Raw genomic sequence first — 17,355 nt, 5'->3', positions numbered from 1 at the left:
CGATGAAGGGAGAAATATCGTTTGCATACAAGCAAGAAAGGATTTCAAGAGCAAACAGTAATTAGTAACACACGCAGTGAGGCACAGGGGAAGCCAATCATCTTTTTATCATTTCTTGTGGTTATTTAAACCTTATAATATTTGCTGAAGATGCCAGGGGGCACCGTTACTGCAGGATAGAGATCTCTCCAGTTACCGAGGTGGTATCCCATGTGGTAAGCGGGGTCTTGTGTCAAGCTGAAGGCACAGGATCGAATCCCTCTGCCACATGGGGGCGGCTGTTGCTCTGGTAGGGGTCCGCCTAACCCCAGCTTGCCTTCAAAAAATAAAGTTATTTCCAGTTCTTTGTACTGAAGCTATGCTGCATTGTTTTTGGAACTTTAAACCGATGAAACCAGACCCTGTATTGTGTTTCTCCCTGTTGACAATTTGCCATGTTTCTCTTTGATTTTTCCAAAATTAATCGGATTACAATCCATGTCATCTCAATGCATGTTTTAAGTCTTTCCTCAGCCCTGGCCAACAAGGTACCCTACTTTTTCACTTGCATTAAGTTGTCTAGACAAGGATCTGCTATGGATGACAACTGATGATAATGAAACTCGTCCTCTCAAAGCAAGGCCAGGTCTTTGTGTTCATCATCCAGGGAGAACAAATTTCTCCTAAAAGACTTCGGATTTAAGAAATTTCAAAAACATTAGAAAGAACAAATTTTTTTTTCTTCTCTTTTAACCCTGAAATGAGTGAAGAATCTTGACTCCAAAAGAAAAGAAAAAGATTATGTTTCCCTGCAGTTCTTAAAATCACGAGAGAGCAAAACACGGACCATTCCAGTTCTTAAAATCATGAAAGAGCAAACCATGGACCATTCCAGTTCTCAAAATAATGAAAGAGTAAACCATGGACCATTCACTGAACTAATGATGAATTTCAGCCCCATGAGCTCTATACAAGTTTCATTTTCAGTTACAGTGGGAAGTTCAGCGATAAACTGAGGATCTTATGCAAAGCCTAAAGTGCTGCTTTCAACAGAACCAGCTGTTAATGCACGGGAAACATACAAAATTCAGGAACCTTTATTTAAGGAATACAAAAACAAGGTCAACCTAGCCAGCCCAGGAAGAAATGGATACAAAGGAATGGGCAAAATTAGAAGGTAAACTCTTCAGGCAATTCCAGGTATTTGCTTGATAAGAAATCCTTATACTTTGTTTTGAGCTCTGCAGCTGAAAAGAGACAACAATTAACTGGTTTTCCCCTTTTTACAATATACTAGAACGCAAATGTTACATCAGGATAAACAATTTACCTATGGATTCAGATGCCTTTCCTTGCCCACTTGGCTGTGCACTCTTCGAAAGTGTTGATTCCACTAATTTAACAAACTCATTGCCTAGCATACATTACAAAAAATGTTCAGTTTCCATCCCGGTCAAATTTGAATGATGCACAAGCGCCTCACACTGTTGCGGTTCAACAATAGCAGAAGCAAAGAGCTTTTGCTCTATAAACAATAAGTCAACTTTTAAACAAAATGGAAGAATACCCAAAAATAACTGCAATAAAAAATTTAACAGAAAGAATAGATGACAAAATATACAGATCAAACTTTGTTACAAATATTGCCATAATATATGATATCCTTTGACTTTTAATGCTGAAAGCAAGAATATTTTGCTTATTTCAATTTATTTCCCATTTAAAATTTGCAACAATATTTACAATGTCTAACATAGCATTTCTAATGTTCTTTCTTCATTTGTCGACCATATTTTCACAATAAAAAAGGCTTCTTAAGAATACTATAGAATACTTCCTTGCTGAGAAAAACCTGATAATGTGAATCTAAACTTTAAATATCAAATGCATGAGTATGGATGGCAGATTGAATATCTTTCACCCATTCAAGGATAACTTTATGTTTGCTAGTTTTTGAATCCATATCCTCATTGAAACAGTACTCTCTCTCTCTCTCTCTCTCTCTCTCTCTCTCTCTCTCTCTCTCTCTCTCTCTCTCTCTCTCTCTCTCTCGCTCGTGTGCACACAAACACACACACAGTCTCTCTTGTTTAGGATTAGATGAGTAGGAACCCTCTGCATGATTGCTTTTAAACCTGTCATTAATATAGAGTGAATAAATGAGTAGGCATACATGTGATTATATTTTTGTAGCCTAAAAATATACAAGCATTTAACAAATATGCTAATGGAACGTTTTTATGTTTTTGTGTGTGTGTTGTGAGATCATATTAACGGTGGAAATCTAGAGAAACAAAAGATTAAGGACCAGTACCAGCCATGTGTTTCTCGCCTTCACTAACATTGATTAGAAATGATGGAACCTCACTGCTCTGCAACTGCAACACATACCACAGAAAAGGGTCATGAACTGCCTGTTAGCTTGCTTGACATATAACAAATGCAAGTTCCCTGGGTTTAGAGAAAAAAACCTGGGTTGAAAGTCTCTTAGCAAGCTCTAATGGGTCAAGAGACAACAATTGATCATGATATGCTGGAACAAATTTCCCACTCTGGTAACCAGCCAAAAAATGATATGCTGCTTGGCCTGGGGAGAGTTTGGATACCAAAGGAAGGGCACCAGATCTGATTTTCATAAAAAACAAAAGTTTAATTAAAATATCTCAACAGTCCTCATCTGATCATTGTGATTGACCACTATGTAAGAAAACTGCAGCCATAACTTGCTTGGCTTCAAAACTATGATACAGAAGGCAAGTGCTAGGCTTCTTTTATATATATGATGAAGAAAAGGAAAAAGTACAATGCAAATGTCAACAAAACTCAATTTGCAGAACTTGCTTTAAAACATTGTCACCAGGTTAACACTTGCCTATCAGCAGAAGCAATGATCACCGAAGCTGGTTGCTTATAAAGGCTTGGTGAATTAGAATCTTTGGTTCGGAATAATGGTGCCACACCATGAGAAGATAGCACAACACCCTCATCCTTGGCCACCATCATCTTATGCAGCTCTGTGCAGTTCTGAATGGTATCCTTAGAAGCAAATAGCAGAATCACAGAATCACCAAATACCAGCAACCTAAAAAATGCAGCAGTAGTAAGCAAATTAAGGATCACAATTAAAATTAAAACAAAGTCAAATGGCACTACCTTGCAGAAATAGGAAGGCCACCTCTTGCATATATAACAGGAGCAGCCAAAGCAGCTAGTGCATCTTTAATGCCAGCACTATCTGCAAAAGCTTTGCCACACAAGACAAGGGCTGAACGTTCAAAATCAGCTGCTATAAATCCAGCATTAGATTGTGATCCAAGGCCAAGTGTCTCCCCAACAGTTGGGCTGCATTGTGTCACAAATTGCAAATTTAACATGTGCAATGTATCAGGAAAGTTTATTTTGAAAGTTCATTAGATAACTCTCCACATAAGACACAACTGTGTCCTTTCCTAAGAATAAGGTAGCATATGTCATGAAAGGGAGGAAATTCAAGCAAATCAAATCAGCAGTTTAGCACATTGTCATAAGTATTGTATCATTGATTTAGTCTGACTAGGTAAACTATGCTGATCCTATGAATGTTGATGCAGGTAAGCCAGACACTACAGTAATGCACCAATAAGTTGTTGCAGACCAGTAAATGGTTTCAAATTCTCTCTCTTGATTTTGGAGTACAGCACAAGCTAGTATACAAAGGCCAATTGAGTTTGGCATCAATAAATAGTACTCATGGACAAAAACTTGCACTGGATCATTTTCTCCTGATAGTGGAAATTAGTATATATGTCTGAGTTAACCTTGCACTAACAAGGAATCTGTGGTTCACTTGGATCTGTTTTCCACTGCAAAGGATACCCTTCTACTAATGATCAGCATTAGTCCAGGAAAAATGAAAGAGAAAAGAGTTAACTAATAAAAAAGGCATCAATCAATTAATAATAAGATTTAACAAGTATTCCACACTTTAAAAGATCTCATTATTTCTATTTCATTGTATTCTTTTTAGCTTCAGCCAACAAGTTAGGGAGCCTTCTAAATGCAATTTTTCTACCAGGTACAAAAATAGCATGATGCAAGTAGGCAACAAGAAATGTACCGTGCATGAAAGGCTGAAGTCTTATTTTTTACTGTTGCAAGGACAAGAGACTCTTTTGAGAGAAGCTATTATATGGATATTCAGCAAATTCTATATAACTTGATGCCTACCATACATTGAACAAAGGCATCTTTCCCATTTGAATTTCAGTTAGTAAAGAGCACATAGCATGATTCTTCCAAAGCGACCAATGAGTGATACATGCTTTACTTATATAGAATAACAAGCAAGATAGTTAACTTTTGTAATGATATCAAGTATAACTGTTTATGTCTACTCACAGAACAGCCTTCACATTGCTATACTGAATGAGATGCTAAAACAGTTTAGGGAACATCACATGACATGCAAAGCATTTCATACCGTACCTCATGGAGGAAGCAACATAAACAGTCAAAGGACAGGAATCATGCGAAATCGCTCGACTAGGAACTCTCCAAAGGATGTTGGAAAGCAATAAAACAGGTGAAGCGTGATCACTAATAACACACACTTTTGCATCACTCTTTGAAGATGATCCAACACCCCCATCATGAACAAAGATATTCGAGACTGAAGAAATATGAGAAGTGACCTACCAAAAAGTGATTTACACAAATAAGATTCATATGTTAAGAAGGTTGATCAATATAAAAACAAGTAAACTAGTATCTAGCAGTAGAAACTGCCAATTGCTATGGTGCACACATTAAATGAATACTCAAACCACCTTCTACATTAGTCAAATGAGATTAACATGCATCCTTAAGTAGCAATAATGAAGCAAAATAGAAGTTGGAAACAAACAATACATCAGCATGGTAGACTTGCCCAACCACAATAAAATGTGGTTGGCATTCAATTGTCATGGCGAATATATATCACCAATATGATGACTAGGGATCAAAGATGTGACTTGACTGCTACTGAGCTTGGAGCAATGAGCATATCGATTTGTCACTAGCCCTTTATTCACTCCAATTATTAGCACATATGGAATGAGCGGCATTGTATTTGTCACTGAACTCCATTCATAGGTTTCTTTGTTATTTATTCTATGGCTTCATTAAGTTGGTGGCAGATTTAGAACATGGTTGCATTGGCCCTTGATACACCCTGGTGTACTGCAAATAAAGCGTACTAGTACAAACTCATTTGAAAACTACAAATAGAAGTATCAAATATCTAAGAAACTTGCAACATCTCTAATAGAAACTCATTTCTATTACATCATTAACGAGTATCAAATAAGCATGTTAGATATTTTAATTGTTAGGTAACTTTACAAAAAATATCTACTGGAATGTTATTTTTTCATAACCTTGCATCAACTTTTTAAAACTTATATGAATTCTTTTATAAATTTATCAATGTTTATCAAAACTTAAATCAATTTTCTGGAACAGTATCAATATGTGTTTTCAGTAAAATTTCACTGAAACATTCTAGACTCTATTGTACCAATACCAATAAATTGTACCTGCACCAATACTAATACCTGTTTCTGACGACTATGATTTAAATTGATCATGTAACTTGGACAGTTTATTTTCATCTCCATACAGTATGCCACGGGATTAAATTTTTTTTAATTGTATAGTTAATCTAGGGTTTGCCTCAAATTGGTTTTGAACCTTAGATCCTTCAGTTAACAATCTAAGATAGCACAACTCTAACTGGGCCAGCTATCTTATTCAACCCCTGCTAAAGAAGTATGAGTTGAAAATTATTGAAACCTATTGGCTAGAGAAATAACATCATTTGTGTTTATCTAAAAAGAAAAAAAGAAATAACATCATTTGTGGCTTTGATTGGAAAGAAATGCAGTCTGATGAGGACCATGATTGCTGAGTAATGAATTGCTGGTTGAAGGATGATAAAATTAAACAATCAATAAAACAGGAAAGACCAGATAAGAGATTGAATACAAGAGTATGACAAGGTGAAACAGCAGACTTTCAACCTGGATATTTATTTAGTTTACCTGCAAGTAGTTATTAATTAAGAAATATACCTAAAAAGATGGCTTATTTCTTCGCTATTTATTTGAGGAGGACATGTTATTCATTTAAGGTTACAACGACAATATAACATTCAAATTTCAAACGTATTTACTCAACAGAGCTTGGTGCCATCTAGGTGATTGACCCCAAGAAAATTTTAAGAATATAGAAGATTACTAAATTATGGTTTATGCTTTGTAACATTACATGCAAAAAAATTATAATTTCATATAAAATTCAAGATCTGATAATCAGTAAGATTATATAGTTAGAAGACATAGTTACATCTAACTCATACAAAATATGCATTTACCACGTAAGATCACAGCTGACATTGTACAAATAAAAAAACATCAATGAAGTGTATCTAATATACATCTATAACGATATGTTTATAATAATCTCATTTATAAAGCTAAATAAAATTCAAGATTCCAAAATACATTGAAAGAAGACTAAATCATCATTATCATTACGCCAATCTAGTCACCCTTCCCTTCTGTCTTTATAGCAAGTTTGTGACCCACCTTTTGCCCTACTTTTCCACTGCATATGAGAGAGAGAGAGAGCTCGTCTATTGAAGGTTGATGGGAATGGCTCGCGTTTGACTTTCTTGCAAAAAAAATCAAAAAGACAAAATGCATCTAAAAAAAGCTTAGGCAAGGTTCACTTCAACAACTCACCTAGTACCCAGCACCCAGCACCCAAGCTATGTCACAGGGATTCGGCCAGCCGGGTGCCGCACCCTGGGTGCGGGTGTGGTCAAACCGACCCTGGGTGCGGTCAATGCACCCAGGGTCTTAAGTGTACAAATAGGTCTTTAGCATCAGATGAACCTATAGAAGAGTTAAATCCCAAAATACCATCTTGGGCATTCTTATACCTTCGTGGTCTTGAAACCAAAATCCCTAAAAGCATCATGCTCCCTTTGCTATCATGACTTTAGTCAGTTTCTTGCTTTGATGGGTTGATCTTACTTGGATAATTTCTTGTTGCCCTTCCCGTAAGGAATACAAGTGACACTTTTTAAGAGCTCTTCCCAGGCAGTGATTTTAATCAAGGCTCAAATGCAAAAGCCAACCACTGAATGATAGCAGGGCCATCTTGCAGATGTCCAACAAAAAATTCTACTTTTTTATTGTTGTAAAAATTTATAATCAAGAAAAACGAGTCATTTAAATTTTTTATAGTTTTGTGCATCTTTTTATTTTCTACCTCTATCATCAGTAAGTAACTATGTGGGCATAAATGTTTTAGAATATTGAAAAAACCTTTTACTTGGGAATTCCTCTTCTACCAAAAGGGGAAAGATGATTTGAGATTCACAGTAACAATGAGAAAGAACACAAAAATTGATCATTTCTATAAGACAAACCAAAAAAAAAAGATATTTTCATATTTATAACACACAAATGTCTTGTTTTTCTTTTAAAAATAAGTCATACAAGTTGCCTATAGTATAAAGTAGATGTTGTGTCAACATAACAGCAGAAGAACTCAACCTTAAAACAGTAAAAGAGGGAAAGAAATAAAATAGGGATTGTTGCTCTTCATCACATATGTCTATAATGATATTAATATCATGGTATGAATTGTTTCACCAAAATGAAATGGAACATTTTGGAAGAATTAATCTGTTTTCTATCATCATAAGGTGAGTTGCTTTGATTTTCTAAATGTGAACAAAAGAATAATTGAAATAGTGAATCCAAAGATTAGAGGTAATTAATTACCCAATTTCTGTGGAACTTTGAAATGGAAGCTATTTCTATTTAAACACTCAATTTCTATCATCATAAGGTGAGTTGCTTTGATTTTGTAAATACAAATACAAGAATAATTGAAATAATGAATCTAAAGGTTAGAGGTAATTGATTACCAAATTTATGTGGAACTTTGAAATGAAAGATATGTCTATTTAAACACAAAATGATCTGGTTATTCTATTAATTATTAAATTAAATGTCTTATGTTGCCGCACAACAAGGCTAAAAGGTTTCAACACTTAAACTCTAGTACACAACAAAATGACAAGTTTGAGAAGATAATACTGGTAGGTTTTTTGTCGGTTAAATAAGAGGGAAAAATCTATGACAAGATAGTGCCTTACAATTAAAAGGACATTTTTACAAGACCATGTAAAACCAACAATCTTATATGGTGCTAAGTGTTGGACTACTAAAAAGCAAGAAGAAGAGAAAACACGTATCATGGAGATGCATATGTTAAGATGGATTTATAGAGTATAGACTATAGAGTAACAAAGGAAGACGAATAGAAATAAAATGTTAAAAGATGTTTATTAGTACTACCAATAATTTTTTCAAAAATAAATGTGTCATTTGAAATGGTTTGGACATTGTTGCACAGAGATCTGCCATAGCATCACTGAAAAAGGCTAATATGACGCAATTAGAAGGAATTAAAAAAAGAGGAAGACTAGAAAAGGCTTGGAGAAGGGTTGTAATATGGGATACAAGCTATGTAGCCAAAATCGGTGACTAGGCGCCACATTGTCCTAGGCATTGTGTCAACACCTGGTTCCAGGCACTCTGTACTTAAAAGGTCCAGATTAGTCCGGCTAGTTCCACCTCGGCCCAAAGTTGTCTTTACTTTTTTTTACCATCTATATATGTATATACTATATGTTTTTTTCATATATATATTTGCATTTTTAAATGCATATCAACTCTTTTTCTACAAATACATGAATATATATTCTGTTTGCTTGAGATATATGTATATATGTGAGTGTGTGTGTGTGTGTGTGTGTGTGTGCATGTATAGATTCTATTAAGTCTTATACAAATATATATTGTTGTAAATTATGTATTTTCTTAACTTTTTCACTTTTAAGTTCCGACTAGGCCAACTAGCCCCGCCTAGGCCTCGAGTAGGCCTTTTAGAAGTCTTCTCCCTAGGCTCCGACTAGCACTTTTGATTAAGATATGAAAGGATGTGGGGTCAATGAGATTGTATCATTAAATAGAAAAGAGTAGAAAGAGAAGACGTAGCGGGGATAAAGCATGATGATGATGGTGGTGGTGATTTTGTACAAGAATGTGTAAAAGATATACTAATATGAATGTGACTCATACATTGAAGGCTAAAGCTCTTCTGTTAGTTGCTAATTACTGGCATGGTATCAGTGAGCAATTATTTTCTGCATGTACACTTGCTACACATATCAACTTAACAGTAGGAAAAGCTTAAGTGTTATATTAGTATAGATATTATGTTTCTCGAATAAGAATTTAGATAATAAATACTGGACTGTGATAGTAACATCATACACTAAGATACTTTGACTCCCACAACTTTTGAATCTATAAATACTTCATAATTTGTTTCTATCAGCTCAAGTACTCGCTTTAAGCATTGATAGGCCTTCAAAAAAGTTTCTCAAACACTTCCTGATTTCACTTTACATAGATCTAAAACATCCTTTCTACTGGCTTCCACTTTCAATATTGGTTTTCATTTTCTGCTTCCTTGCTAGTGAACTGACATTGTATGAGACATCATCACCAAAGCCGTGGGTTACGATTTGTAGTTCATCAAGGCCCAAAAAGACCGGTATCCTTAGTAGGAAAATTTGAACTAAAAATGAACCTAGTACCTATGTAGTCAAAAGCGCCGACTAGGCACCAACAATTCTGCCTAGTCGGTCTAGGCGTAAGTAAAACACCTAGGCTTTGCAATTCCTATGTGGGTACCTTAAAAGGTACCAATTTTGCCGACTAAGGCACCTAGTTGGCGACTAAGCTGACCCCGCCTAGACATGAGGGCAATTTAGTTATTTTTTATTATTATATATATTCTGTTAGTTTTTTGTATATATAATTATATGTGTGTGTTTGTATGATTTGTTCTATAAAATGATGAAAATATGCTTTTATTTATATATATATATATATATATATATATATATATATATATATATATATATATATACATATATATCATAGTCACCTATATCGCTAAAAGTAATTTCTCGGTGAGGGTATTTGTTGGAGAGATTTTCAAATTTTGATAAATCTAAGGAAAATCTTGGGAGTTTAAAAAAATTTAAAAATATAAATAACAACAAAAAACTAAGAAAATAATAAGTTTCGCATTATTTTTCTTTCAAAAATATAAAGAAACATGTTTCAAAGGTTTTAAAATATAAAAGAAACAAAAAAATAGGAAATGCAAACTTAAATTTACAAAAAAAAAGAAATTTCTCAAAAAATATTGCAATATTTTGTTTTTGGCGATATTTTGAAAATATCGCGATATATTCCCGATATTATCGAGGCCAAGTCTGGTTCCACCTGGGTCCAAACCAAACCCGATCCGTTGACACCCCTAATTATACTGAATATGTTATGAATAATTGAATATATATATATATATATAGTTACAAGAATATAAAAATTGAAATATGAGTACTAGAAATATGGGCATTTCCAACACTTTTTTTTACAAATCCAACCATGTGGATGTGCTTGGCATGGTGAATTCGCTATGAATCAACCGCAGGTGTATTTTCAATGAAAAAAATGTGATTTTTGAACGCTTGAATATTTATGAAGATTATGAGTCATTGATTTTAAAGCCTTAAAAAATCTTGTTTATGCATCAAAATTGGATTATTCAAGAGCGGGTTCTTATAAAACCAAGCATGTAGATCACAACTATATAGTTAGATTCAAGAGAAAATAACAAAAAAATCCATGAAAATCACAGTTCACACATTAGTTCTCATATTCTAGTGACTATATATATATATATATATATATATATATATATATATATATATATATATATATATGTATATATATATATGTATATATATATATATATGTATATATATATATTCTGGTTTGGTATATTAATATATTTTGTGAAAGCATGTGTAATTTTGTACTTGTGTGACGAAAAAATCTTATTAGTAAAAAAATTAAAACATATTTTTATGTATATTTGCATATTTTTTTATATTCTGACTGGGGTACCGACCAGAGTTACGGGAAACACCAAAGGCACTGGGGAAGCACGCTTCCCCGAAGCGCATTTCAGAAGCGCGAAAAGTCGCGCTTCCAAAATGGGCTGGGAAGCGCAAAAATTTTTTGGGAAGCGCATTTCTCATTTTTTGGGAAACTCGCTTCCCCCTTTTTCATTCTTTTTTATATTTTTATTTTCTCTTTTTTCGCTTCCTAGGTTGCTTCTGAGACGATTCCTGATTCGCTTTTAAGTTGTCCCATGCTTCCCACTTCCTAAAATTTTCAAAGTGCCTCGCTTCCTCGACCGGCAACTCTGGTACCAACTAGTCCTCCACTAGTCTTTTTAGGGGTCTACCAACTAGTCTGCCTAGCCGATCTAGGCAGCGTCTAGCGCTTTTGACTACATAGCCTAGTACCCAAGGACCAAAATAATTATGTAAATTGTCATGGCTTTTAGTGAGAGGAGAACTCGGGTAAGAAGCACCTTGGTTGTCAAAGGCAACGCCTAGGCACAACCCCATCACCTGGGCGACTAGGTTTGGGCCCTATTTCAATGCCTAGGCTGGGACCTCCTAGGCTTAAGCCTAAATCGGTCGCCTTTTGAGTTGACCAAACGACCCATATAAAAGGAAAAAAGGGGTCCTAATTTTCCCCTTTTTCCCTTTTCTCACTCTTTCCTTGTCTCCTCTCTTTCTCTCACTCTCTCATTCTCATTGTCTCTCAGGTTTTTGCAAAAAGCAAAAGAAGAAGAGGACCAAGAGGTACGACCTCCTCTCTCTCTCTCTCTCTCTCTCTCTCTCTCTCTCTCTCTCTCTCTCTCTCTCAGGTTTTTGCAAGAAGAAAAAGAAGAGGACCAAGAGGTATGTCCTCTCTCTCTCACACTATCTTTCATTCTCACTTTGCTCTCTCTCTCTCTCTCATTCTCAGTTTTCACTCTCTTTCTCTCACTCTCTTTTTCTCTCTCTTGTTCTCGTTCTTCCTTTTTTCCTTTTCCTTCCCTTTTCATTTTTTTCTTCTTCCTATTTTTCCTTACTCTTCCATTTTTTTTCTTCTTCTTCCTGTTAATTATATTGTATTTCAGCATATATAATACTATATTTCAACATATTATATATTATATATATTGCATTTATATATAAATATATTTATGTATGTACTGTAAATTATATATAATCTGTTTGTAATTTAATATAATCTGTTCATATATAATGTTGTATCTATGTAATGTAATTTATAATATAAATAATCTGTTTGACTATTTCTGAGTTATATTTCTTAGCTAATTGTGTGGTTGACTGGTTCCAATGTTATGTTTGTGAGTTATATTTCTGGTTGACTATTTCTGAGTTATGTTTGTGTCTTTGTAAGTTATATTTCTGCATTATAAATCTTTGTGTGTACTTCATATATGATCTGTTTTACTGTTTTTCAGAATTCACACTTCACATGCACACACACTCCACACAAACAGATGTTGATGTGCAGTTGCACACATATATATCTGTTTTCTGTGTAAATATATATAAGTCGCATGGTTGGGTTATTCAATTGTTTATTTATTCTTAATTTTTTTGAGCAGGTTATTAGTTGCATGGCTTGTTTATTCAATTGTTCATTTTTTCTTCTTATTTGTATATTGCCTACATTATGTCTATTGTTGACTTGTTAATTTTTTTGTATACATGATTTTATTTTTTGTATATTGTTCATTCACATTGTTAGTTGTATGATTTTTTTATTCAATTGTTTATTTATTCTTTATTTTTTTAGCAGATTATTTAATATAATTATTTTACAGTGTTCGATGACATGTTATGTTTTGTCTATTGCTTATTGTTGATTGATTTTATGTTGTTTATATGTTTGTTATTAATTTTAGTAGTTTGTTTACATATTTTGTGCTTTTAATTTTTTATTTGGGGTACCGACTAGTCCGCCTAGTCTTTTTTGGGGCTCACTGCCTAGCACCTTTGACAACTAAGTGAAATGCTGAAGGTGAATTGTTTGTCAACATTCAGATGTTATTTGAAGCTATAATTTCTGGCACTTGCAATAGAATTGTTATATATCAGACTTTGAAACATCCAAAGTCATCAAGATATTTTCTACATGCACCCGACTAGGAATTATAGGTACTCAAGAAGCTACTTTCCAATATTTGTCCAGGAATGTTTGAGTTCTAGTATTTTTGCTAAGTTCTGATTTTGTTTTTGAAGCCACTTTTATTCTTGTCATTCTGTTAGCTTTATTGCCTCTTTCTGAAAAGACTTACCTTTTCTCAACTCTTTAAATCATTGCCTGTGATTATGTGTTTTCAAAGTGAACAGGCACATTGCGGGAGTTTCTATGTCCTCTCTCTCATGTGCATCTATGTGACTAACACATAGCCCATGGCGTATGACTTTTTATTCATTTTTAGCCTGCAGCATATGATTTTTCTATCCATTTCCTTCTTAAAATAATGTATTTATATGGTCTTGAATCAGATATTGATGATAATAATAATTAATCTATAAGTGCATGGACAATGTTAAATAAAATTACAAATATAAACAGGTATGTACATGACCTGAGCAGAGCCTGAGCTTGGATGGTAAAAGCTAGACTTGACACCACTTGATCCAGTCTCGAGCTTGAGATGAGCTAGGAATGTAGTTTTCAAAATCGAGACAACTTTATTAAAAGTTTATTTTTGTATCTTTAACTTTCATACAACTGCGAGAAGATTTGAACTTGTCACCTATTGCTTGTAAGCCACAAAAGGTGGCCAATACACCAACCTTTTTTATGTTCAAATGTTGTATACACATTTGGTTGCAAAGATTCAGTCATCATAAAAAGCTATAGCCTGTATTCAGGTCAAATGATTATCCTAGTAAGTTCAATCAGATCAAGCAAGTTGTACATTCATTTTGATGAGGATAAAGAATCAACTCTATATATTAATTAAAATACCCATGTTAAGAATGACAAAGCTGTCATGCAGGCCTCAACCTTAGCACACGTCGATAGCAGTCTATGCCAAAAATTACCACTGTTCAGTGCACATAAACCAAGAGAATACCATGAAAGAAAGAAGCCTGAGCATTCATAATCGTGATAATAATTGAACATTGAACACTGAATATTTGTCGTGCATTGTTTTCTCAAGGCACCACTGGAAGACGTACTTGTTTCAAAAGTTTACCAAACTGCGCCTTGGTAATTTCCTTGTCCCCCTTACAGAAGCTTCCTCTAACAAAAATTGGGACACCCTTTACAGGATCTGGTGAGCACCCAAATGAACTTATTACCAGAACACATATGCAAAAAGATGCATCCTATATATATGTGCCGAATCATTCTCTGGACCACCAAAAGAAGTTTGTTACCTATGACAGCTGCACCGTTCTTATGAAGATCATGAGACTTCAAATTGTGGAAAGCATTCTCCTTTACAATTACGCCTCTTCCAGCAAGTGCCCAATTGAGTCCATAAGATACTCCCAGGCCCTCCCTTTATTAGAAGGCGAAAAAACAGTCAAAATTTGTCAAGAAATATATGAACTTAATCCCAAAACTGAACCAAAACCAAGAAATTTGCAGGAAAAGAAATGCAGGTCCGAAAATTTATAAAAATATAAAAGAAATAACGCAAGGCACATCGCATTTGCAAAAAGAAACGATCACAAAATTCGTCGTTTTCATTCTCGTCAAATTACGATGCTCAAAATCCCATTTCGGGAATCGATGATTCGCGGTAGCAGCGTAACATAGAAAGGAAAGGTAGAAAAAATACCATTCTGGGGATCGATAATTCGCGTTCTATAGTAAGAAAAACAACAACAACAACAACAACAAAATTTTATGACTCTTGCCGCGAGATTTCAGCGTTTTTGCCACAATAATCAGCAAAACGATAACCCAATTAAACATAAAGCGAGTCTCATCTTCGCGCGAAGAGATCGTTACCTTGGGAACACTATGCTTTCCGATTGTTCCTCAGCTACCGCCGCCGAAACTGCAGTCTGATCGATTCACATTCCGACAGAAAAATCATCATCAGAATCATAAGATAACATTATACAAAAAACAAAAGAAGCACCGATCAAAAACCCTAGATAGAATTAAACCAATACCAAATTTTCATCAGGGAAGAAAAAAAGCAAGATTCGATCGTTTCCTAGTGTGTGCAAAGTAAGAAAGGGGCGCTCACACGTGTGGCGCTGAACGACCAAGGGGCCGGAGGGTGGCGCGCGTGCGAGAGAGAGGGTCTTGGTTTGGCGGAGTTCAGCAGCAACAGATGCCTCAAGAGAGCGTTCCTCATCTTCTCCTTCCTCTCTCTCTCTCTCTCTCTCTCAGCAAATTATTTTTTGTTGTTCCTTCAGATCAACCCAGTAAGTTCACAGTAAGAAGCACCCCTACATCCGCTTTTGTAGGGCACTCTTCAATACTGGTCATTGCGTAAGTGGGACGCTAGCGTATCTTCGGTGAGACTGGATCTAGACCGTTAATCTTGAAATTTAAGCATGATTAACAGGGGATCGTTGCAAACAGTGTAGTTCGATGTAGGGTTTATGTCGTCTAATGGGGTGTTTGTTTCATGCCATTTCCTATGAAAAAAAAAAAAGGCTAAACAAACAATGTGACACTTCTCGACCGACAATGGGACATTCAAATCATAGTTGCAGTTTCTTGATGATAGGTCAAAGAAAAATAAAAAAGATATGAAATCCTCTCTACTTGTAAAAGCAGAAATTTGATATGGGCTTCATGCCAAATCTGAACTTTGGTTCTAGTGCCCTCGGCATTCAAAAAGATAAATGGAAATCTCTATCTATTGAAAACAAGTGAGATTTTTAACGTCTCAAGATATTATCAGGATTTTCATTGCATGCAAATTTCTCAACCTGAGTTTGTTCATGACACTTATGAGTTGACATGAGCCTGTTGCACGAACGGTTGACCAACACAAAAATTGTTTTGAAGCACAACTAAAACTAGAAACACTTTGTTTTAAAGAGCAGACAAGTTATTGAGGTTTGGTTTGGTAGTTAGTGTTAAAGATATGGATCCAATCCAATACAGTTTGGATCCAGGACCAAATGTTGCCGATAAAGATAAGGATACAACAACAACAACAACCACAACAACAACTACAACTAAGCCTTCATCCCAGACCAAATGTTGCGCCACCTAGGAAGTTTCCTGATAGGATCCCCACACTCTCAAAATAAGAAGACTCCTCCAAAAATGGTGCCACCCAGAGATGAGGATAAGCAGTGTTATCATAAAATCTCTTTCATCCTATATGTAACAATCTTCCAGATAAGGAGGAAATCTCTATATTTGTTATATTGTAATGGATATCCTAACAAACAAGGTGACTCCAATAGTGGAGGACAATTTTTCAGAAGGTCTAAGGACCTCTAAAAGACATGTAATTCAATGTTTATAGTGGAACCTCACGCATAGAAACTGGTAGTGTGTGTGAAAGTGTCTACGGTGGACGTAGGTGTCTTCTCCTGGTGTAGTTTCATGCTTTTTCCTGTGTGTACTTGTACTTATTTATGGTTTCAGAGCCACTGACAGGTTCTTCATTTCATTGGCTGATGAGATTCTCCGATGTTGACAAAGGGCGGCACATCAGCCCTTAAGCTGAAAACTGTTTGCAATCAATTTAGTACTAGAAAAATTGTTGCAACATAAGTAGAGAAACAACACTTACGTGAGAAAGAGGCCAACCAATTTTTGGTTTGTAAAAGCTTTTTTTTTGGAAAATCGGTTATCTAAGGTTCTTGATTCCTTATGAATTTCTATTATGAACATGAATTTTGAGATATTAACATGCTTTAATGAATGCATTTATGTTTAATTATGCATGTTTGCATGAATTATTTTATAAAAAACATGTATTTAACGGAGTGTTAGTTAAAAAAATATATTTTGTCCTAAATTTTATTTTGACCTGTTTTGGATCTCTCAAATGGTGAATTAAAAAAAATTAAATTTTAAAAAAATGTTAGAAACACATAATAGAAGTTTCAGAAAAAAAAAAAAACTTGGCTTTTTTTGAGGTTTGGATTGGGAAATACGACTTCTGCAAGTCAAAACAAAATTTTTGTCCCAATAGAAATTCTATAAATGACTGTCTGACTTTGTTGAATTTATTTCTTCAATTTTCTTTCATATTTACAACTAAAAATTTTATGTCTTAGATGATACATTGAAAAAACTTCAATAAAAATTGTGTTTACTAATTCATTACAATCTGTGAATTAAAAATCATGCAAAATAGTTCTAAAACCTAAAAAAAATTAAAACACAGTCT

The 17,355-nt window shown here is 34.6% G+C and overlaps 1 protein-coding gene across 1 annotated transcript; it reads right to left on the bottom strand.

Annotated features, from left to right (window-relative positions):
* Nucleotides 1–887: 887 nt before the first annotated feature.
* LOC149822090 (uncharacterized) lies at nucleotides 888–15,432 on the bottom strand. Its single transcript, XM_089981451.1, has 11 exons — nucleotides 15,241–15,432; nucleotides 14,997–15,052; nucleotides 14,417–14,541; nucleotides 14,216–14,310; nucleotides 4,444–4,649; nucleotides 3,133–3,321; nucleotides 2,852–3,061; nucleotides 2,451–2,604; nucleotides 2,294–2,357; nucleotides 1,310–1,393; nucleotides 888–1,226 (listed from the first exon to the last, which is right to left on the bottom strand). Exons 1-11 carry the CDS (start codon nucleotides 15,349–15,351, stop codon nucleotides 1,150–1,152), a joined length of 1,371 nt encoding a protein of 456 aa, XP_089837577.1. The 5' UTR covers nucleotides 15,352–15,432; the 3' UTR covers nucleotides 888–1,149.
* Nucleotides 15,433–17,355: the final 1,923 nt, after the last annotated feature.

The sequence above is a fragment of the Nuphar pumila genome, chromosome 11, assembly GCF_984573655.1.
Source record: "Nuphar pumila chromosome 11, dmNupPumi1.hap1.1, whole genome shotgun sequence".
In the NCBI taxonomy this organism is placed as follows: Eukaryota; Viridiplantae; Streptophyta; class Magnoliopsida; order Nymphaeales; family Nymphaeaceae; genus Nuphar; species Nuphar pumila.
The sequence above is the reverse complement of the archived record's forward strand: the minus strand, read 5'-3'. Positions and strand labels throughout refer to the sequence as shown.